General features: G+C 38.4%; 1 protein-coding gene across 2 annotated transcripts in view; it reads right to left on the bottom strand.

Annotated features, from left to right (window-relative positions):
- KLHL4 (kelch like family member 4) overlaps window positions 1–23,763 on the bottom strand; it is a 73,269-nt gene that overhangs the window by 10,248 nt on the left and 39,258 nt on the right. For both annotated transcript variants that reach the window (XM_058848212.1, XM_058848211.1), the window contains exons 2-6: window positions 6,977–7,147; window positions 6,392–6,528; window positions 5,690–5,886; window positions 2,618–2,830; window positions 1,381–1,567 (exon numbers count right to left, since the gene is read on the bottom strand). In XM_058848212.1, coding sequence (XP_058704195.1) covers window positions 1,381–1,567; window positions 2,618–2,830; window positions 5,690–5,886; window positions 6,392–6,528; window positions 6,977–7,119 — 877 coding nt within the window. In that variant the 5' untranslated portion in view covers window positions 7,120–7,147. The remainder of the gene's footprint in view (window positions 1–1,380; window positions 1,568–2,617; window positions 2,831–5,689; window positions 5,887–6,391; window positions 6,529–6,976; window positions 7,148–23,763) is intronic.

Here is a 23,763-nt window from a genome sequence, read left to right as displayed (position 1 = left end):
CTGTGTTATTGCCAGGGGTGGGAGTCACTCCCTTCTCAGAGCTGCTCCTCCAGTGCATCCTGGCCTCTTTCTGCTGTTTCTTTATCTCCCAATCCAGCCCAGGCTCCAAATCTGAGTCAGAGCTGGGGAGGATGGCAGGGAGGAGCGGAAGTGCTCTTCCTCTTACCCATCAAAAGGCAAGAAAAGTTCAAACAATTGGCTTCACTCCAAGGTAAGAAGCGAGAGGCACCAACAGGAAGTGCAGATGTTGACTGAAATAGCCCTTTCTTTGCATAACCTTTACTAGGAAAAACATGATTGCAAAATTGTATACTTATTTTAGGGGAAGATCGTTTAAAGATTACCTGGTATAATTCATAAATACTCAGTATCGCTAATGAATCTATTTAATTGCACCAGATTAACTCCAATTTGCTAAATTGTCCTAGGAATGAGTGTTTTCATGTTGTGCTGGCGATGGATGTGTATTCTGCTCTTGATTTGATTGCACAGAGATAGGGAGGGAGCTCTGCAAGGTCTCTCATACGGGGAAAAATCAGTCGTCAGCAGCTTTTTGTAAACCATGAAATGGATTATCTTCTTTGTGATTCTATTAAAAGTGAACTCACACAGCTAAAAGTAATTCTGTGCAGCAAGTCGCTAGACTTTAAACTAATTAGAGTTCTCTGGCTCCAAGCTGTGGGTTTGAAGTTGAGGTTCCTGGAGAAAATGATTTAATATTCTGCCTCCTAAATAGAATAGTGCAATGTTTAAAGCTGTAACCTGATTGCAGCTGTGAAAATCAAATAATAGAAACTGGAATATGTTTATAATAATTAACTTTTGACTACAAACCTGAAAAAACCCCGTGTATGAAGTCCTGGAAAAAAGCTGCGTTCATGAAAAATACAAATCTTTCCACCAGAAATGTAATAATAAGGATTTATAAGCATTAGGGAAGAGTTCTCTGCAGTTCAGTGATGCTTTTTGGTTTTATTTTTCTGCTTCTTTGAAATCTTAGCTTATTATTTTGCCAGAATATAGACTACAAGGTTCAATATTAAACAAACCTTGAAGCATTTTAAATATTCACTTCTTCTTCTGATTTGTAAATTCAACTCTTTTTCGCAAAAATTCATAATAAGCTTTAAAAATTTTAAATTTTTTAAAAAATAACCATATGAATCAAACTTTAGTCTGCACCTAAATATAATTGCATTTTTTCCAAGTACGATTCCTGCAAGAGGAAAGAACTTCTGACACATCTGATTCCGTCCTGTGATTTGCTTTTTCTTCTTTTTTACCCCTAAACTGGTCTTTTCCTAGGGGAAATATTTAAATAAAGGTCTGGGTGTCTGTGATGCAATTAATTAATCCAATCAAATTAACTCGTGGGCTTACCTTTAGTGGCATCCATGCCTCCCACAGCATAAAGGGCTCCCACTGTGGATTTTCTGGGCTTGGTTCGAGGGCTCTGCATCATGGAGCGTCTCTCTGGGAGCAGGTGATACTTCATGGCCTCCATCAGGAGTTTCTGACACTCAAGGTCATCTGCAAACATTGGGCTGTTCTCCAGATCAGCCAGTAGCTAAGAAATGGGAAAAAAAAGCATCTTGATATATATCTAAATCATTAAAATTACATGTACTTGAATAATTTAAAGTATTTGTAGCTACAAACACTCGTTTTAAGCTCGCCACTCACTTGTGCTTTGCTGGGAACTCTGCTTTAATGCAAGCAAAACTATATAAAGTTGGGGGAGAAAAGTCTATGAGTGTGATGGCTTTGATTAATTTTTTCCTACCTCTTTTTTTTACCTTTTAAAATGGTTTAAATCAGTAATTTTTTGTACTTCCCCCTCTATACCAAAGTCCTTAGGTGAGTAAATAAATCTACCACAGAGCACTGAACATCTCTGTTAACATTAGAAAAATATGAAATGTATTTAAAATTAAGTGTGCATAGTACTTTTATACGTTATTCAAGGTAGAATATTTACAGCACCAGTCATGTTGATTCAGAAAGTGTCCTGACTGACAGTCTTGATATTCTCTATCCATTTCTGATGAGACAGAAGGATTCCTCTATGACACAGACACAGCAATGTCACCTTTCTGTGAAACAGGGTGTCCAGCTCTTGGAACCTGATGGATGAATTGTCTCTTTCAGAATTAAGGGACAAGTAATGTCAGTGCTCAGAATTGCCAGCAAAAAATTTAGGCCATTTTATATTTGTCTGTTTTTTATGGCAATAAAGGAAGGAGCATTGTGGCTTATCTGTCCTGCAGTTTGGTAAATCTAAAGAAATATCTTTGCGTGGTATCTAAATTGCTGTGCTGGAGGAGAACTGTTACAACCCAACAAAGGAACACTTGGCTTTTGGAATAGACTGACATTTTTTAGAGGTAATTCTGAGCCTGATAATTACACAGGCACTGAGGGATTTCTTCTCAACTGTGTTTAAAAACAATAAAGATATAGTATAGTGTAGCATCTAAAAAAACAAAAAGGGTGAAAAAATACCAATAATCTCCTGTCCAAACCAGAACCTTTCCACAAAACTCTCCTCTCTGCCTACAGGATGCTCCAGACAAGCGTTTCAGCTGGCAGAGTTCCCTGTTACCCTTCCTGTTCCCACCTGGGGTGGCAGCAGGGGCAGTCTGATGTAGGAGAGGAGCATCCCCAGGTCCCGCTGCCGGTTTTGCAGGTCGTGCCTCACCCACATCATCAGGGCCTGGAAAATTGCCTCTTCATCTGGCACGTTGATGTCGTCACTTGACAAGAGCTTGGCAATTTCATTAGCTGGGAGCAAAAGAAATTCCTGGTTTTTTATTACTTCTATGAAGTGCTCCTAAAAATAAAAGAAGATTTCAATGCACTGGTGATTTTCACAAATAGAAACAGCTTTTTCTTAGATAACGTCGGCTTTGTGAATATTTCTCTCCAGTTCCACAATACAGGGAAATGCTGTGGGTATTCTAAAGACCCCTGAATGTCCTTCTACCATTTGAGGGAGATTTTGGTTGCTTTTCTGCTGCTCTTGCAGAACTGAGGAATAATGCTCATCCTCACAGCACCATGCTGCAGATGTCTTTGTCAGGGTTCTTGTCAGCCTGTGCTGGCTTAGGGATTTGCCACTGGCATTTTGTAAATCAGTGTGATCTTAGCACTGGGGCTTGATAGAAATACTGTTTGAAGGTATAATGTGCATTTTAAAAATGCCAAGTGGGCATTAAACTAAAATGTGCCCCTTCTGTTGCAGATTCAAAGGTTTTGAGCCAATTGCACCGAAACCTTCCAATCCTTTTGCCACGAGCTGTGCCAGCTGCTGGCTCTGTGACTCTGCTCTTAGGGCAAGAAAATACAGCAAAGGAAATTCAGCTTGCTTTTCTAACAGCACTATTTGGGCAATACAAAACTGGAGAAATCCCAATGAAAGGATCTCAGCCTTTTAGCTGCTGCTGCTGTGATAAAACTCCCCAACTCCAGAAGTGACCACATGTATCTAGAGTCTTTCACAGAATTATTTTTTCATTAAAAAAAAAATGTACAATTGAGTTACAGCAATATCAGAGTGGATATCAATATATATATAATATCAATATATATATATTTTCTCTTTCCTTATCAAATTCCAAAGGAAAGAATAAATCTGGTGAAGACAGAGAGGGGGTCATGTTGCTTGCAAAGAGATGCATGTAGGAATTCATGACTGCATTTGAAATATAATTTCTATTTATGTACCTAGAATTAATATATCTTCTTTAGGAACCAGGTTGAAATAGGGCAAAGGTTAAAGAAATTATAGTAACTGATATTTTATTGTTTGTTTTCAGCAGTTTCTTCACTTTCTGTGTGACTCTTTTGAAATATAGCCAGGATGCAAACCCAGAAGCATCGCTGATTAAAGGAGATGTCAACTTTGGTCTGTTATGCATATCCTGCTTTAATACTTGTGACATTCAGAGAGCAGGGACAGGAAGGCCAGTCCACTTCTAGTTACAAATATAGCACAAGTTGTTTGTCAGAACAAGCTCTATCTGCACGAAAAGATACCAGGCAGGAAATTGTTAATATTCTACCTCAGTGGCCAAAATATTGAAGGGGAAGGTCCCCTTTGTGTCTGGTTGTACTGAGTGGATCTGGTGTTTACTGAAAATGTAATGGGCTCTGTATTTACAGGACAGCTTTCTGCTCTTTCCCCCAAGTTACACATTTTCACCAACACAAAACAAACCTGAGTGTTTTACTTATCCCCCTCCACAATTTGTATGTGCCTCCACAATTTGTATGTGTTTATGTGTTTTTATGATCTCCTGCTCTCCAAAGGTTTTCTGTGATATCACTGCAAGGGTTTGGAACAGAATTTTATTTCAGAGGTTCAGGTTTCCTCTTCTCTTTCGAAGCTGTCAGGAGCAAATGTGGTGAGTTTTCAGTCTGTTCCATGCATGAACTGGAGGTGGTTCTAGAGGTGTTAAAAGTTGTTTTCAAGGAAAATAGTATAAAACTTATGCCCAGTGCTGCTGAGTGTCATAGAGTCATCATGATCCTTCATTTTAGGACATTCTTAAGCACTCAACTCTTAAATCTGTGACACGTGCCTTCAAAAAATAATAAAGGTTTAACTCCTGGGAAAGACTGGGGGATTCAAATGGTTTAAAAAAAATCTATAAACAAAAATTATTGTCATAATCTCTTCGTTGTTTACTGTCTCAGCATTTCTCACTGTCATCCTAAATCCAACCATGTGATTTTATTTCAGTTTTGCAGAAATCTGAACCACAGTTTTAAATGCCTGAAGCTGCCGCCCCTGTTCTCACGCTGGTGGGAGGAAAGAGGCAACAGTAGAGGGGGATTTCCCGAGTTTGGATGAGTATAAAAAGGTTTGGAGCAGCAAGGACAACACTGTTTTACACAGGCTGAGCAAACCTCTATCTTAAATGCCCCGTTTCACACTTTGAGATGTAAAGGGGATGTAATTGCTGCTAAACAAACCATTGCTGTGACAGGGAGGAGCACAAGCAGTGCCCTCCATCTGCACATGCCTCTCACCCCTCTCAGCAGCTGGACATGCACAACCCCTTGCTGGAGTGTTTCCAGCATTATGAAGCCTCTAAACCACTCCTGACATCCTCCACTAATATTTCAAGCATAATTCTGCCATGGGTCTCCTAAGCAGGAGTTCTTTTTAGATCTATTTATCTGTAGCAGTTGCCGTTCTTTTTGTGTGGTTTAAGCTGTGATAGCACATCTTGTTGCCCTGAATATTTATCCCTCAATTTGTTTTCATAGCAAGTTGTCTCGTTTCTCTGTTTCCCATGCTCTGAATATTCATTTCTTGCTTTGAGCCAGAGCAGGATTATCTTCCAGTCAGGGACCTGCTTCTTTTTAGCATTCCAAGTCTGTCCAATACATTCTTTATTTTGACTCTCTTTATGCGTGTCTCACCTTAAAATCAGCTTTAGAGTTTTCTTTGTGTGGAACCAAAGGCAGAAGGATGGCCCATTGCTGTTTGTCTCTGGAAATGAGCCGTGCTAAGGCCCTGTTACATTTTTTGGCAGGAGCAGGTACCGCTCGTATGCAAATCTAAGTTCACTGAGGACGCCTTCCTACAAGGCAAAACTGTGAAATGGGGAGCACCAGAAGTGACTCTTTCTGCAGGTAAAAGGACTATTTCTGTGGCTGCAGAGCTGTCAGCTGTTCACCTTACCATGGTGTAGGTGTGGGCCACCTTCAGGAGCTCGGAGCAGCCCTGGGCGTCCCCGAAGGAGCGGATCCCCAGGCAGTTGGAAGGGTGGAGCTGCTTCATGAGGAAATTGCAGCACACCTCAATGACCTGGGAGAGCTGCAGAAGGCATGCAGCAGCCAGCAAACTCTCTATAGTGTCTTCCTTTAACTCCAGGATACCTGGGCAGGTTTTATTTAGGAAAAAAAAAAGAAAAAGAAAGAAAGCTTTAAGTCATTTCCCTTGTGTTTTCATTATTTGTCGCTCTTTGGCTTTTCTCTGAGATGCCCTGTGGTTCACAAATTCATTTTCCTTTCACGCTGAGGGATTCTTTAAACAGATATTTTGACTTACAGGATTTGGTGGATTTTGAATACAGAGATTGGGACATTTTTGTTGAAATTTTAACAGCTGTAGAACCGATTTGAATGATAAAAAAAAAAAAAAACCCAAGAAAAAAACTGTGATTAGGGAAAAAAACCTTTCCCAAAACAGGGCTCTGAGGAACCTGATCTCGTGGAAGGTGTTGGGGCTGGAGTTGGGTGTTTATTTTAGACTCCCTTCTAACCCAGAGCATGAAAATTCACATATTAATGAACAAAAATAGATGCAGTATTTCTAGAGGAAGAAAGTTTCTATTTCTATTTTGGTGTGAGAAGGCAGGAGGCAGCTCTGGGGCAGGGTTACCTGTGTAGGCGTAGCGCACCAGAGCCTTCAGCGCCTCGGGATCCACTCCCTCCATCTTGATCTCCTCCTGCTTCGCTTCCCGCACGTCGCTGGTGAACATCGCAGCAAAATAATCAGAAACTGCACTGAGAACCAGCCTGGAGGGGAACAGTGTTAGCAGGACAGCAAATTATTACATCATCATCCCAGTACCAGGCAGAAAATCCAGCATTACTGTGTTATAAATTGTGTGTACAATGGAAATGATTAGCATAGGACTCAAATCTTGCAGCGGCGAGCAGTGAAGTTAAAAGAGTAATTAGTAATCTAATTTTCTCCCAGAGTGCTTATCTGGGCAGATTTTCTTCCCTGATCTTGCTATGGTTTGACAGCAGCGAGAAGAGAGGGTGGACAGTGCCAGTAGTTTGCATTTGAATTTCATTGTGTTTAAAATAATAGCTCTAAAATGTTGATCACGTGATTTTATTCCACATTAGCCGGAGTCCTAATTATAGTAACTCCTCATTCATAACTAGCCAGGATATTCATAAATTGAGGCCGCTTTTTTTTGGCAATTTCAGGCTTACAGGGTGCTGGGAAGTGTACCTGTGGGCTGGAATCTTTTGGTCTCCGGCGATCAGGAGCACATCACAGAGCTGCTTCTGCTGCAGGTAATTCTCCATTTTGCGGAAGGTTTGCTCCGCATGGTTCGTGGACTGGAAATACTCGTCAGAGCCATTGGTGCTCATCCCAAGAGAGCTGCTGGTGGTGGACAGCCTGCCAGGGACAGAGAGAGTGATGAGCAGAGCGTTAGGAATTCATTATAAATGCTGATTACGCCGATTTTTGTACTCAAAAGGCAGCACGGGAATTTTTTAAATGATAAAAGTCCCGCCATCCTGGTCTCACCACGCCTTCTTCCAGCTTTTTCTCTTTGGCAGCTGGAAGTTTTCATTCATAAACCTGCACATGGGCTGTGCTTTACTACAGTTGTGTGTGGTGGGTGGTGCTCCTGATTTGTCTGCTTCCATCAGCTTGGAGTGGATGCAGCACCAACATGATCAGTGCAGCCTCCTGAGCCCCCACAAGCAGAATCCTTAAAAAAAATCCTCTTTTCCTGTGGTACTGATAGCTAAAACACCTCTTGGTGTGAAATGCTGGATATTACATCTTTAGGTCTTATTTCTCATCTCTTCTTACTTTGTCCATTAAATTATTTGACTCAATAGTAATGAATCTGAAGAGAATTTAATGAGCACCCTCGTTCCAGAGACATTTCCAAATTAAAAGCTCATGGAATCTGGACATTACGTGGCCTTTAGGATCTGAATGTAAATAATGGAGACAAATTAATTTCTCTGTCTTTCACAGAAATGTACAATATAGATATATTCCTCCCACTCCAGAATTCTGTTAGCTTTCCCTCTTATAGAAAACCCATTTTGTTTCAAAACATCATTCCTCAGAGCCTTTAAATATGGATTTTGATGTAGATTGAAACTCCTTTCTGACACTTTTGTTAGAAAAATCTTTATTTTTCTATTCATCTGTTTTTAGTAAATAATAATGCATTTGTTGATATAAATGTATATCACACAGCTTGAAAATGCTGAAATATTTAACACTACTTTAGCTAAAGATTATTTAGAAAAACATTTTCTCAGCTTAATAGAATATTTTTTTAGAATGTCTAGCACCTGTTTTTTTTTTAATTTCCAGGCCCAACAGGGAAATAATGACAGCTGGTTGACTAAATTTCCTGGTTATCTTTGATATTGTTAATGCAAATTCATAAATGACTAGGAGAGATAAGATTTCTTCATTAAATTAGTGTATTAAATTTAGCAGAATATTGGATTACACCCACAATTTAACATCTAGTTCAGAAAACAGAGAAATAAAAAAGGGTTGAATTGGTAGTGTCAGAAAACAGAGATGTTAGATCATGCATTTTCCAAGACCATACCTCATTACACAGCTCTCAGAATTCAAGGGAAATAATTAAAAATCAAATTATAATGTAATATTGAACTGGGACACAGCAGTTTTCCATCCCCTTTGCAAAATGTTTCTGTCTTTATTACAATTTCAAATTCATTTTACCTTAGCTTAGTTTAGTTTTAAAGAAAAAGGAGAAAACCAAGTTCACCTCTAATGTGTTTCTTTTGCCATTTAGGACTTACAAAAATGAATTTGTCTCAGGGTGTTTAATGACTCCACTTTCTTATTTGCTTTCTTTCAATGCTTCACAGACAATGACAAAGCTGCAAAATTGGATTATATGCTCATTAGTTTTATATCAGCTACTGGATGCCAAATTCATACCCTGGGATATTTTGCTGTTTACCTCTTAAGTGTCCTTTAATGGTTTTCAGAAAACTGTTTTCTGGAAAAATCTTTTTTTCAGATTCAATATATCCACTTTAAGTGATGCATCTTAGTACATTGCACTTAGCCTTGATGTTTGCAGAAAAAAACTCCAATAATACTCAACCATCCCTGCTGTAAATAAACAGTACTGGTCGTGTGAAATAAATAATTCCCCATAGCATGTATTTATTTGTGGTTAGAGAATCATTTCCAAGGGAGTGAAAGTCTAATTATTTCATTTAATCTTGGGTACTTTTCTCAGAAGTTAAATGGAGTCACATTTAACTACAGCATAAATACCACTAATATAATTAATTATTTCAAAGGCAAAGGTCTTCAGAGACTGAAAAATACTGGAAGCAAAAGCAAGTTCACCATTAAAATTAATAATATAATTTCTGGTTTATCTTCAGCAGCGGATTCAAAATGGTAGATATATTATGGAGGGGAAAAATTAAATTCAAAGCTAAATATTTATATATTTTCCTTAGTGTATGACTGTCAGACTCAAATATTGACCTTCAGAGTGTAGTACTGGGTAACAATGAGCTAAAGAAGTCAGAGATCAAAATATCCTAAAGGAAGGAATCAGGAAAAGCTCTCTGGAGTCTGATGTGGAATTCTGGCAGAGGATGCTGAGGGTGTAGCACAGGTAAAGATTTATTCTATAAAATGTGCACAAGTCTGGACAAACAAAAGCCGAGTATTCAGGAGTAAAGGTTTCCAAAGGTTCATTAGTCAGGGAGGAAAAATATCAATGTTTTGGTCTGAAGAATCAAAAACCCAAATTGTTTCATGTCATTTTTGTGTTGGTGTTCACTGGGACAAGGAGCTGTAATTAGCATTCGTAATAATGGCTTAAAAAGTGGATTAGCCTGGAGAAATAAACCTATATTGAAATTATTCTGAAATCACTGACTTGTATGAATTTCATTTTAGGTAGGGAGCCAAGTGAAATCATTCCCGAGTTTTCCTGTAAGGATTTGTGAAGGACAGTCAAAATATGGTCCCATATTTTAAAAGAAACATGGAATTTTGAAACAGACAACATAAACTGAAAACCTGAAGAAAGAATCAAAAAGCATTAAGTGTCTCAATGATACGAAGGACATAAATACCAGCCAGCGTGGCTGGTCAGAATGAATCATGTCAGAACATTGTATTTTATTCTTTTTTTCCAATGTACCAAAGCTTACTGGGAGAAAAACATGAATTGTCAGAAGTCATCTCGCCTTTTGGATGACTTCTGACACTATTTCCCGTGACATCTTGAAAATCGAGCTGGGATGGCAGGTTTTAAGTGTAATAAATACAGGAGATATGAATAACTTGTTTGGCCACGCTTGAAATCTGTCAGGGATTCAGTTCCAAAGGCAGAAGAGCTGAGAGCATTCCAGGCAAATCCTGCTCCTGATGCTGCTACGTGATTTTATTGCAGAAAATCATGTGGTGGAAAGAGAGTTTAATTGTTATTCATATTTATTTTATTTTATTTTATTTTATTTTATTTTATTTTATTTTATTTTATTTTATTTTATTTTATTTTATTTTATTTTATTTTATTTTATTTTATTTCATTTCATTTCATTTTATTTATATATTATTTATTTATTTATTTATTTATTTATTTATTTATTTGTTATTTTTTAAATTTATTTATTTTATTGCTATTTAATTATTATTGTGGGTATATCATCGCAAGACAAAAAAGTTTTTGGGAACAGAATTTAAATTCAGAGAGGCATCTTTGTCCTCATTGAAATTTAGGGAAATTTTTACTTTTTAAAGAGCTGCTTACACCTCTCTTCAAATAATGACCTGAATGAAACACAGGGGAGGAAATGCCAGGTAACAGTGAGATTGTACTGGGTCCTAAGAAAGCCAGGACTTACAAATGGTGTGTGCAGGTAAAAATTCATCTTTTCTGTAAGTAGAATTGAGTTTTGTGATTCATTCCAGGCCTGCAATTCTTTAAATTTCTGAATTATGTTAAATTTCTTTTCTGTCATAATGAAGAACTCTTCACATTAATCAGCAGAGCGCTCTTCATTAATCAGTATATAAAAGCTAAATCCAGATTTCCTCATTATTGGATTAGAATGCGATAACACATAAATGCCATTTATTTTTGCCGTGCCCTTTTTCAAAATTCAGAGTTTTATTAAACCTCATTCAGTGTGCCAGTGGCCAAAACCAGGAAGCAAACCTGATGATAATGAAGCTTAGAAGAATAATATTGCAAGAAAACAAGGTTGTTTATTGGAGCCTTTATAATTCTGTTGATATTGCTGATGCTATTATTTATTATTTTTATGGTGACCATTTCTCAGGTGAATGAGCCTATTTAAGGTGCTGTGATAGTTGTGAAAGTCAGTTTAATCAGGTTCAGTTTTTGGTGCCATTCAGGGGTTTTGTTTTGGGGTGCACAGCCCATCCCAGCAGTGACCAGCAGCAAACTGGGAACCAGCAAAGGGCAGCGGCACGGCCCGGATCTCTCACAGCCTGGAGGGCAGGGGGCTCCAGCCCTGTGAGCAAGGCAAAACTGCAGCTCCACCACTTCACCTGCTTCGTGCAGCTTATATTTTATTTCTTTTTTAATATTTCCAGTGCAGCTCATCATTTTCCTTTTCTCCTTTTATTTTTGCTGATTTAAGAGAGGTGCAGCTCAGCCCCTTTCCCCAGGCAGCTCCGTCCTGCTCAGCCATCTGAGCTCTGGCTGCTGAGAAAAACCCTTTTCCCACAAAAATCACAGCAGCTGTCACAGGCAAACCCCAGCAGCTGGCTGAGAAACGAAAATATTTCAGTTAGGAAGCCATTTCTGAGCACAGATAAAATAATGATAGACTTGATGTGCTTGTATTAATTGATGCTGATAAAATTGTAGCACATCAGTAACTGATGTCCCAGCCTGTGCCTTGAAATTTCTGCTGCAGTCATCTTCTTTATTTTTTATTATTTTTATATTTTTATATTTTATTACATTTTTTTTATTTATTGTGAAATTTTTAGGGTATGGGTTAAAACATTTTTCCTAAAAGAGGATGGGAATTGTTGATGACTGATGAGGTTGTAACATTAACATGAGGTTTTAATAATGACAGAAAAGGATGTAGCAACGTGAGTTTGTAATAATGATAGAAAATGAAGAAATGAAATAATGAAATAATGATAGCAAATGAAGAAATAAGTAATTAAAATTTATAATTTATTTCAGTTAAGGGAGAAACTCCTGACTTCCCAACTAATCTGAAAGCTCTGACAATTCCTTTAGAACTTGGAGCTCTTGAAACTGCCTGTTTTGAGCAATTTTTTTATTGCTAAGGTTAAAATAAACCTGCCACTTCTCTCAGTTGGTGTAAGTTAAAATAGCTTTTCCCATTTGGGATTACGAGTGTAAATGTGCATATCATCAACTGCAGGAGCTCCAGCAAAACACTGAAACCATTTCAGCTGGTTTTGGGTTTTGTTCTTCCCCCAGACATGACAACGTACAGACAGATGTCATCATGATTCATATCAGGATGAATTTGGGTTGTGACATTTTGAATTCTCCTAGGAACAGAAATAAGGGATTTGTTGGGGTAATTCCACTGGAAAATGGAATTTTGTGCCTTCTCTCAGCCATGGACACATCGTGATTTTGAGGTACAAAGATGAGTTAATCCAAACACTCTCTTCGGTCTTCAATAAACTGTTTCCCTTGGGAAATTGTATATCTATTAATTTTTTAACAGAGGAATTACAAAATTATTTTCCAGTCTCTGCAGATTAATGTTTGAACTCTCTTCATTGCTGATCTTTTTCTGCTTTTCCTACTCTTGAAGGATCTCGTGTCTACAGAAGGGTTTTGTGCTCACTGCTTGTTTTATGCAGATAATTAAGAAACTGAATAATCCTACATACATAGAAAGGAGTTTCTGATGGTTCTCTTCCTGGTACAGAACTAATCTGAACATGAAACTTTGCTATAAACATTCTGATGCATGACTTAAAAACACTTATTTCTGTGGCATAGAAATTGGAGCTGTAGCAGCATCAGCCTGGAGAGAACACTGCCTATTTTATTTAAAAGGTATGTGCCTGTATTCAGGGATGAAATGAGTGTCTCACAAATCATTTCAATTAATGCCAGTTTAAATCATGATTCAGGAACATTATCCTCCAGGAGAATTAACACTGTATTCCTTCACGTTATGTAATAAAGAACAACTGAGTGAAACCTTTCAGGTACGAGGATAAGAGTATTTAATTTATTACCATCTTAAAATTACCTTTTGTTCTGATAATGCCAAGTGGTCACTGCAGTGCATGAATTCCAAACTCAACATGATTGTGTTGGAGGGAAATTAAAAGTGAAGGAGAAGCTCAGGGAGGCTGAGTACTTCTTCCTCAACTTCCTGGGAGCAAGTGATAATCTTTCTAAAGAACAAAAAATGATGTGACCAGAAGGCATGATATAGCACGATTTGAGCTGTCAGAATGTGCAAAATGAAAAATAATAGCTTAATGCTGGATCTGGGCCCGTGGCATTTTTCTTTAGAGGACGTAGAAAACAAAACACAGGCCAATGGCAAAAAGAACTGGTTTTCACTCCAAGCAAAGCTATTGCCAGATAAAACTAATTAACTCCATGTTTGTTCCTTCATTAAGCACTTTTCAGAAAGACCCCTGCTGGAGAGAGGGAGGGAAGAAGACCCTGCTTTATTATTTCCCTTTTGACTATCACTGGAAAAAGTGGAGCAAAGGGGAGCAAGGGGAGATACGAGTACGAGCCAAAACCAAATGTGAAGTGGTTGTGCCTCCAGTGAGCAGAGCTCTGAAAAGGCAGAGTAACAGTCTCAATAGCAATTATCCCTCTCCCTACCAATCTGAGCCTTGCAGCTCATCAGATATGGATCCTGCTGGGAGATTTTTTTAGGATATCTTGATGTATTAAACCTCAAACCACTGCCAGAATACCTTCATACATGCTTCTCACTTCTTTTTTGATTTCCATCAAAGGCAAAGGGACATTATTTTTCAGCTTCTCATGACCATTTCATTTTTTACATTTTTCCTTTCCTACATTTATCTGGATCCTAACTAACAAATAACGAGACTTATCACGTTTTCCCTTTCAAGTGAAACACGATCCCCTAGATGAAGGCACCACTTCAAATTTCATTTTGCTCTGTGAGACACCTCCAGTCACGTTAAAATCTCCAGGCTTGTTCCAAAATATCTCCTGACCTGATTCAGCTGATCTGCTGGATACCTCATTCAAAGCTAAACACTGCTGCAATGGGGAGAAAAAGTGATTTTTAACCTATTTAGCCAGAGTGCCCTGTCATAATTACAGATTTATTAGAAATGAGGGAGAGAGGATGTGTATAAAGGTCTGGGCAGCCTCACAGATAGAAATCACAGATGAGAAGTAGACTGAAGTTTTCTATTCTGTTTGAAGGTTTTGTAAGGCACAGAAATTTATCTCTGATCAATTCTCTCCTTCTCTTAATTGTGCAATTACACCCTGAGAGAGTTTCCCTGTGTTAAAGCAAATATTTCTATGTGTCCCTAGGTACAGATATGCTGATACCAAAGTACTCTCCAGCCAGTTGTTATCTTCTGAGCTTCTGTGTCAGAAAATATAATTCAAACCTACATCTGGAAAGGAATTCAAATAACTTAACCTGCTGTATTCATTTCTGGCTCAATTGAGGGCATGTTTTTCCAGGCACTACAACCAAACCAGCATATTGTGAATGCCCTTCCATATTTGCTGGAAGGAATTTTGGATGTTATGAATTATGGAGACTGCTGTGCCTTAGCTCCTGTTCTGACCTTTGGTCACTGACTTGCACTTTTCAACAACTGAGAAATATTTTATTTATTATAATATATTTAATTTATAATATTTATTATATGTACATCATTGCTAATGTCAGAAATGAACACCCACTGAACATCTCCTGTGCTTGCTCAGAAAAGAAGGGTGTTCCTTACAGGAATCTTTTACTGAGGAAAGCTCTTCTCATAAGCCCACAGCACCTTTGTAAGACAGAGAGAATTGTCTTTACATTTACAGACAGAACATTAGGTCTGCTTTAATTTGACAGAATAAAGTGTATTTAACAGCATTTCTGACAACCTGGCTTACTCAAACCTGTTCTGTCCATGCCATTAGTGACTTGGCATTTATCTGGAGAGATAATAGTGATAACTTGCTCCAACAAGCCAGGGTCTGTGTCAGCCTCACTCACTGCAATTGAATCGGAATAAAAATACAAAATCTGAACACATGCAGCACATTAAATCAAATGAAAAACAAGGAAAGGCTAGAAGTGTGTAAATGATATGAATTATGGAAAATATTGCTTTTATTATTAAGCTTATTATTATGACAGGTTTTTTCCTGGAGTGCCAGTAATATTCACCAGGCTGCAGAGAGGCAAATTTGCATTGTAATGTGGTTATACAAAAAATAACACAGCGATTTTATGCATTTATTCAATAAAATATTGTCCTTCCACTCCTGACTTTGTTACTTTATTGTGTTACAATCAGGTTTGAATTCACTTTAACACCAAGTGGGAAAGTATAAGGATACTTTAAACAGCTGAGGAGTAATTGGGCTGCATTTGAATGAGGAAGTGAGAGGAACATTTGAGCTCTCCTGCTTTGTGGCATCCCATGGGAGCTTCCTCCTGAGCAACTTTATTGGCTTTTTGTATCACCGAGCCACTCTGCATCTCCTTTTTTAGCAGAAATTTGGATCCTTTAACCAAATGAAAGAAATTAAGGCGAAAGAAATTAGTCCTGACTTACAGCCTTGTCCTTGCTGTGCTCATCTCAGCAGTTCACTGTGTTGTGGTGGATCTCCTGCAGGATCACCAGGCTGGAACCTGCCAGGAGCTTGTCTTGCTCTGCTCCTACATCCCCTGTGCCAGGCTGCACCAGGGCACTGCACAGCTGGCAGATTTTACTGGGTCAGGCAGCGCAGACAGAAAGGTCAGGAAGTGCATCCCAAGCCACTGCAGCAGCACACAAAGAGGAATGGCACAGGAGGGGATTCCTGCCTTCAGGTGTGGTTTTCCATAAACTGGATAATGAGCTGGAGAGAATCTTTTGTGAGTGACTTTTGTGAGACAGTAGTGAGAGCCATGACCCAGCACCAGCATTTTTATCTTTAAATGATCAATATTTATCTGCTATAAACATGATAGGGCACTCCAGGGTGTATATTTTTGTTCAGGGTATGTATTTATTCTCTGCCCTGCTCAAAAGGGTGGCCAGAAATGGTGGTGGCATCAGAGCCATCCCCTCTCCTTTGCCTTTTCACTGAGCACATGGCAAAGCTCCTGCTCTGCAAAGATGAATGTCTAAAACATGAACCCCAGTGGATCAAAACCAAATGTTTGAACAAATATTCTCTGCAATCAGAGCTTTTATCTGATGGTGGTGGCAGAGAGGGAAAGAACGAGCTCCCACCAGAGACGTGGAGCATGACTAAGGTGAAATTACTGAGGTATTTTTGCCTGCATGTGTAAGTGCCTCTCTGTTTCTTCTCATTCTGCAGCGTTCTGCAATGGTCTGACATGGAGACAGAGCTTTCCTGAGCATCTGTGCTAAGTGAACACTGTAGAAGAGGTTTCCCTAGCAACTCAAACCATATGTAATAGCTTAAAATAGCTTTTCTCCAACTCCTAGGATTTCTTAGTGGTTTGCTCACAATTTCCATTTAAACCAAGGTATATTTGCCCAGTTCAAAAAGGTTCTTCATTTTTTAAACTTCTTTTAAAATGAATGGGGTTTGAAAATGCTCATTTCTTGCCAGAATGCCTCCCTTCCTCTTGACTTGTAACTTATCAGGGAAACTGAAGCATGGCAAAGGGTGCAAGGCTGCCCACTTTCTCAAAATATTGCCTTTGTTTGCTGTTCAAAACATTTTATTGGAAGTATGTTGATCTCTACTTATTGTAATGGGAAGCTCTAGCAGAATTTGATTTCTGTGATGTCAGTACAATGAGAAGATAAACTGTGCAACTATGAAATATAATGAATCAATCATAGTGTACATGAATTCCACTTTGCATTGCAAAGCTGTTTGCAGGCAAATCTGCTCCATTCCTGTTGTGTCCCCAGGAAAATGCTCTTTTACATGAGTGAACTGTGATACCAAGAGGCTGGGTGGTTTTTTCTGAGGTAATAAAAGAAGCAGGCAACAAGTCTGAGGCATAACCCATACACTGATTTTCAGGTCCTAGTCATGAAGCTAAAAATTTAGGCTGAGAGCACTTGAATTTGATTAAATCAAATGTTAATATCCAGGTAAGAAATCTAGATTCTTGTCCCCAGGTTTTCAAAACATGTACAGCAAAACTTTCTTTTCCACTAAATATGTTTGTTTGGCCTAAATGGGTTTTATTGGAGAATGTGATGAGGAAAACTTTTTATACTGTAAAGCAACATGAGAATACAGTGCCTATTTCCTGACAAAACACTTTGAAACTGTATTAATTCAGATGCTCTAGCATATATTTGAACCTGAAATGAAGGCAGGATGTCCCTGTAAAGACTTTTAGTTATCCTCTTGTTCCCTGTGAGCAGCAGACAGGTTTTAGTGAAATATCCGGGCTTGTCACATAGGATGGAAACAATTACTACAATGAAATCAAAGATGTTTTAAGCTAAGAATTATTGGATGGGCAGAATTTTTGTAAAGAGCCAGGCTCTCTGGTCTCATTCTGGCTATTTTAATTTGCTTTGAATTGAGTTTTGAGTGTTAAGCATTTGCTTGAAAAAGGAGGGGAGGAGGTGGTCTGGGAGCAGATTTGCTGGCACAGCAGGGTGGGAATTTCCAGTGCTGGTGTTTCTCTTGATGGAGTCACTGAGGGGGAATCTGATGTCACAGAGGAATAAATTTGGTGATAACTTTGTTTTAGAGATTATTTTCTTTTTCTTTTATGTCCTATACTTATCTTCAGCTCTTTCTGTCACTCCCAACAGAAGCTCAGCTCATTTTTAAATTATTTTACCCTGCACACCAACAAGTGCACAACAAATAGACCAAAGTCTTATTTAATTGCCTGATATAATCATTATCTAAATAATTCTCTACATCTATTAGAGAATTATTTTATTCTAGCAGAATGAAAGAAGCTAAACCAAACTGGTCTGGTTTAGTTGGGCAAATTTAGCTGTTTGATTACAGCAAACAAATCCCTTTATTTTTTAAATGTGTAAGATTTTAGTAATTTTCCCCCTTAAAATATTCCAAAGTAAACAATTCAGCCACAAACCAAGGGTGAAAATAAACAGTTTCTTTCTTTTAGGATCCTGTCTGGCTAAAACTTTGAAGCCAAGCAAAACCTTCTCCCCCTTTTCCCAGAATTTTTTCGCCAACCATCTGATTTCTTGTTGATCTTTCAGTTGCATAATCTCAGTGTGTCTGTAAAAACTGCTCTGCATGGGGAACATGTGTTTAATCATCTCCTTAACTTTTTCTGGAGACATTAAGAAGTGATTTTAAGAGCAGTAATAACTCTTTAAAAAGTCATTTAACAGCTGTCTTTGCAGAGAGCAAGCTCAATGGAGTGAAAATGAGAAGATAATTGAATCATAAAAAAATTGTTTTGAAATGACTGGAATTATCCTAGATTCTTAAATTACTATTAAATGGTATTTTTTTCCCTTGCCTGTAATAATTCATCTTTGAAAGCTAGGCTTGCTGAATGTAGGCCTGTAAAATATTGTGTATTTTCTAGTAAGTCAGATTATTTCTCATTATAGACTTCTTGGTGGGTAGACAGGGTTAGACTTGATGACACCCAGAGACCCTTTTCAGCTTAAGTATTCCTATTATTCTATTTATCTAGCTATGGAAAAAAACAAAACAAAACAAAACAAAACAAAACAAAAAGGAATAAATATCTAGTCTTTCCATTGGGTGAATATAAAATTAATTTCAAAATAAAATTCTACTCATTCCTTTCACCTTTAATAACTATTTCAACCCACTTCAATACCCGATTTTTTTGCTTTTTCAAGTTCTTCATAATAGAAGGTGAGAGTAGGAATTCATCCCAAGGATGCCTTTGAGACATTTTGATTCTAATTTCTGTACCAAACGCTCCTGTGTGAGGTCACAGCATTTGTTTAGTCAGAATTAATTCATTGGTCACTGTTGATTGCATTTGCACTTGGCCTCAAAAGGCCTGTTCCTCTTCATGAATTATCAACTGCTGGAAAAAAAAGTGATTTTCCTCTTAGATTTTAATCCTGCATCAGAGACCACTTACTATAACTGTATAGATTTTCCACACTTAGCAAACATTAGACATCAAATTTTCTTGGCTACCCCCAGCTACCATATTTCAACCAGTTGTGAGTGAATTTCCATAAAATGCTGTCAACTTCTGTCTCCTCTCAAATCAGCTACAAACATCTTAAACAATATAGTTTCAAACTCATATTTTGACCTTTAGCTAAAGATCATTGGTAGAAGAAAATCACTTTCTGCTTCTCCCTGAGGTAACAAGGAAACATTTTGGTTATCCACTGCAGGCCTGCAGAAAATCATCTTTTTAAAACATACTGCTGGAATTGATATTAAATTGTTATAAACGCGAAAGAAACAGAATAATTCTCCACAAAACACAAACATCATTTCTCTTCCTTGTTGCTACTTCTTGCCAAATTATACCATGTAAAATTCCTGTAATTATTATTTCTAAGCACTTAGAAGTAAAACTTCAGTCAGCAAGAATTTGCCAAGAATAACACGTCAAAGTAAGCTGAAGTGCCTCTAACAGGTTTTACTCGAAATTATGGAGAACAGAAGAATTGTCAAGTATACCCTGAACATAAGAGTATTATTTTTCAGTGTTTTATATCAGATAATGTAAAGTTCTACCTCAAGGACTGGCTGGAGTAACCCATTTTGGAACAAGTGTGACACTGGTGTGAAATCGTGCCATTAAATTATCAGTGGTTCACTGAGAAATAGGAAAATAAATCAAACTGGGGTCCTAAGGAACTTAGCACTGAAGTTCCTCTATAACTTCTCATAAATTTCCTAAATTACTTGTAAAAATAAAGAGAAATCTTTGATATTATATATTATAATTGAGGATGCTGCCAAGCTGAGAAGAGCTGTGGGTATGGTGGGGTATTGGATCAAAACTGAATATTAAATCACTAAATCAGGGTTAAATCAGAACTGAACATTAGCTCAGCCGGTTGGAGGCATTATCTGATAAACACAAGATGGAATTTATTCATGCAAAGTGCTGGTTTTAGGAACAAATAACTGCAAAAATGTCCAGATGGTTTGGGAACAGGTCTGTGGTACAGAGGCAGGAGTTTCACATGAATCACAAGGCAGGCATGAGCAACAGCACCACGTTGTTGATAAGAGAAAAACAACTACTGAGGACATTTAAACAGATTTGAGTCAGGATGACACAGAAGGAATCCAGCTCTCCACCAGGACTGCCAGGAACACATCCAGGTCTGGCCACTGAGCTGCAAGTCCAGACAGATCAGCAGTGAAACATCAGAGCTGCCAGGACAGGAATTCTGAGACAAGACTGCAAGAATCACAGCTCTTTACACTGACAGCAATTTTTAAACATATAAAAAGGGTGTAAAGAAGAAAAGTGTGGCAATAAGAAGAATAAGGAGACCAATATGGTACCTATACTGATGGGGGAAGACCAAGGCATTAACGAGCTTAAATTGTACTGTAGACAAGCAAGGAAGCTCCTAAACCTGGTTGGGCAAACTTTGGCACAGAAGGATTGAAATGCTGTCTGACTACATGTCCAGAGTTCTTTATCATGCTTCTAAAATACTTAGCTGTTAAGATTTTCTGAAAGTACTTTTCAAGATGCTGGAGGTTCAGTGAAAACCAAATTGGAGTAGTTCTGTTTTAAAGAAAAAGGCCGCTGGGATGTGAGATTAGGAATTGTCATTTCTAAACTTTACCTTGGGCATCAGAGATTGTTCATGGAACTGAATTCTTACCCAGGACAGGGAAGCAGTGCTGTGATGTCCCCCCCTGAATGCAGCCCTTTATCACCTCCCCTGCACAGGGCACATCACCATCCTCCCTTTTATTCCTGCCATTCTCAGTCATTCCTGTGCTCCTCTGTTTATTTGGGTACCCAGAACTTCACTGGCAGTGCCAAAAGCTCTCTCGATCTGGTTTGACCAGAGGTTTGACAGAATAACTCATATTATGTACCATTTTCACCAGGAAAATTATCACCTGTTTTCTTTTTCTTTATTTCACACTGGAATGGGAGCCAAGGATGTCGTCTGCTACTGGATCTAAAAGCAGAACTCGAGGGATAACTCAGATAGGAGACAACATCTGAAATAGTCATGTACACATATGTGTGTGTTTATATGTATGCCAGAGACACTGAAGAAAATAGTCTGATAGCTATTTCCATATGTCTGCCAAAAAACTGTGAATTTTCAAGTCTTAAGATGAATGATCAAAATAGCTGTACATCAAAAATAGCCACCACAGAAAAGGATTGCCTTTGGGAGGATGCACCTCCCAAGTATCTGTTTCCATGTGCATCAGTAATGACTAAATGTTTAGATTACGACATCTAAAGATTCTATTAAAATGAATTAGAAATATATTTTATCTCATGTGGGAAATTAGAAAACACTTGTCCTTAACAGAACTAGAATTTGTCCCAAACTAGAGTTTGTCAGCATTTTTTCAGCCACATAATTAGAAAAAAAATAATGCAGAAGAGAAAAAGAAATGATGAATGGATGCTACATTTAGTACTGAAATCTAAGTGCCTTTGGGCAACTAGGAAATACTTAACCAGCACACGTGGTCTGCAATAGCACACTTGTGGAACCAGAGCCCTGGCAGGCGTGCAGGAATGGATGTGGCAGTGGGGCATAAATTCAGAAATTAACTGGGCACTGTGCTCCCATGGGGAAGTCAATATCTGTGAGTCCAGAAGATTTTTAGGGAAGTGATTGAAGAAATTCAATATCAAAACTCTTCTTTAAGGAGGCTTCAGTGCACATAGGTGTTCATGGGGTGCACACAAAGTTTCTGTTGCCTGTCAAAATCCAACAATCAAATCCCCCAGTGTGTGCTGATGTCTCTGGATCACTGCCTGATCATTTTCTTTGAAAGAAATGGAAATGCTTCCCTGTCCCCCTGGCAGAAGAGCCTGAACCTCACAAGATTCCAGACAGGACAGATCAGGGGTGTCCTGAGCAGCTCGAGTGCTCAGCCCCCCCAGCCCTGCCTGCTGAACCAGCAGCCACCCACGGTGATTTCCCATGGGTTTTTACAGAATTCACTTCAGCTCCCTCTTCAAGCCAAACCTGAAATCTCTGGAGGTGTTTGCTCTTCCCTGGCATGGCCATTTTCCACAGGTTTAGCTTGCTGCTCACCCCAGTAATACCAGAAAATGCTGTGTTGGGAAATACACTCTACAAATAAAATAACTTGGTGGTGATGCAGGCTTTAGCTGGTTTCTTTTCACCCATGAAGAGGTCCCTGTGCTCATTCAAGGAGCAGATTGGTGAGAATCAGATGAGGTCAGTAAATACAGATTGTTCACTGTTCATCTTTTTCCCAAATTTCAGATGTAACTTCCATAAGGATCTTAGAGCAGCAGGTCAAGGCTGCATTTCTGATGCTCCTGGGAGATTTTGAGCTGCTTCCCTGAGCAGCACTGGACCAGACAGCCCCAGGATGCTGAGATGCTTTCCTTACCCTTGTACCAATAAATAAACCATTTGTTTATGGCTCGGAATGCATTGGTTGACCACACATTAACTGGTTATGATTAGGACAAAATTAATGAATTTTAGTCATTTGAGCCTCATTTATTTTGTCACTTGTCATGGGATATGATTCAGAAGGAAGCCCATGGATTAGAAGGATTTCTTTAAGGCTTGCACTCTTTAATTTGGGGACAGAAATATCAAAATGAATTGAAGAAAGCAGAAATAAGTGTATTGATGATCGTGTATTCCAGATGGAACTGTTGGTTGGAACTTTATTATTTAACCTTCCTCCTCATTAACCAACTTTATTTCATCAAACCCCAGAGTGCTCTCTGTCCATCCCTGACAGCATTCAGTCCTGAGGTTTCTAGAGAAAGCTCAAATTTATTCTAGAGAAAGCTCAAATTTTTCTGAAGAAATTCAGAATATTGTTTTTACTTTTCCAGTTTTCCATGGGAAGCATTAAACTCTTAGTAGAAACTGCCTTCAAATTCTGCCCAGGGTTGAGGTATTGGGCAGATTCTCTCTAATCTATCTATAGATTTTCTACTATTTTGGATGTCCATGTGACACTCAGCAGAGTGCTGAGATCCACCAAAAAAATGGGATTTCTCCAAGCAGAGGAAAATACAGTGGTTTAGAGACAGCTGCTTTGAAAATGTGGTGCTTTTGTGCTCCAAAAGGCAAATCTGGTGTGCTCAGGTGTGGATGTGAAATTTGGCTGCAATACCTGAGCAGCTCCTGCTGTGCTGGCTTTAGTGAGAACATGGGCTCAGGGGATCCTGCAAACACCTGATTTTCACCTGGTGATCACCAGCAGAGCCCATTGATTACCATTGATTGGGACTATCTGGAACTTCTGAAGGAAAAAGAGAATTGGAATGATTTAATGGCATCATTTCAAAGATGAGACATTGTTTCAAAAATATATCAGGATATCTATCAATATATATGTATATCGATATCTACATCCTAGATTTAGGTAGATGTAGATAAAAGGCTGCTTCTCCTTATTTCTTCTCAATATCTCATTTCTACCCAACCAATTAATGCATTAATTAATGTCTGGCCTGTGCTGGCTGCTGTAGGGGAAGGGAACAGTGTTTTACTTAATGATTTCTGTTGGTACATATTAAAGAAATTTGAGCTATGTTGTCCTTAATGGCCAGCTTTATTTTCTTGAAATAAATTTTAATTATAGAGAAACTCATAGTCATGAATCACTCTACAAACAATCTATTATCAAATCAGCTTTTTAAGATGAATGTTAA

Source organism: Poecile atricapillus, chromosome 12 (genome assembly GCF_030490865.1).
Source record: "Poecile atricapillus isolate bPoeAtr1 chromosome 12, bPoeAtr1.hap1, whole genome shotgun sequence".
Classification (NCBI taxonomy): Eukaryota; Metazoa; Chordata; class Aves; order Passeriformes; family Paridae; genus Poecile; species Poecile atricapillus.
Note: the sequence above shows the minus strand (reverse complement) of the source record. Positions and strands in the feature narration are given on the sequence as shown.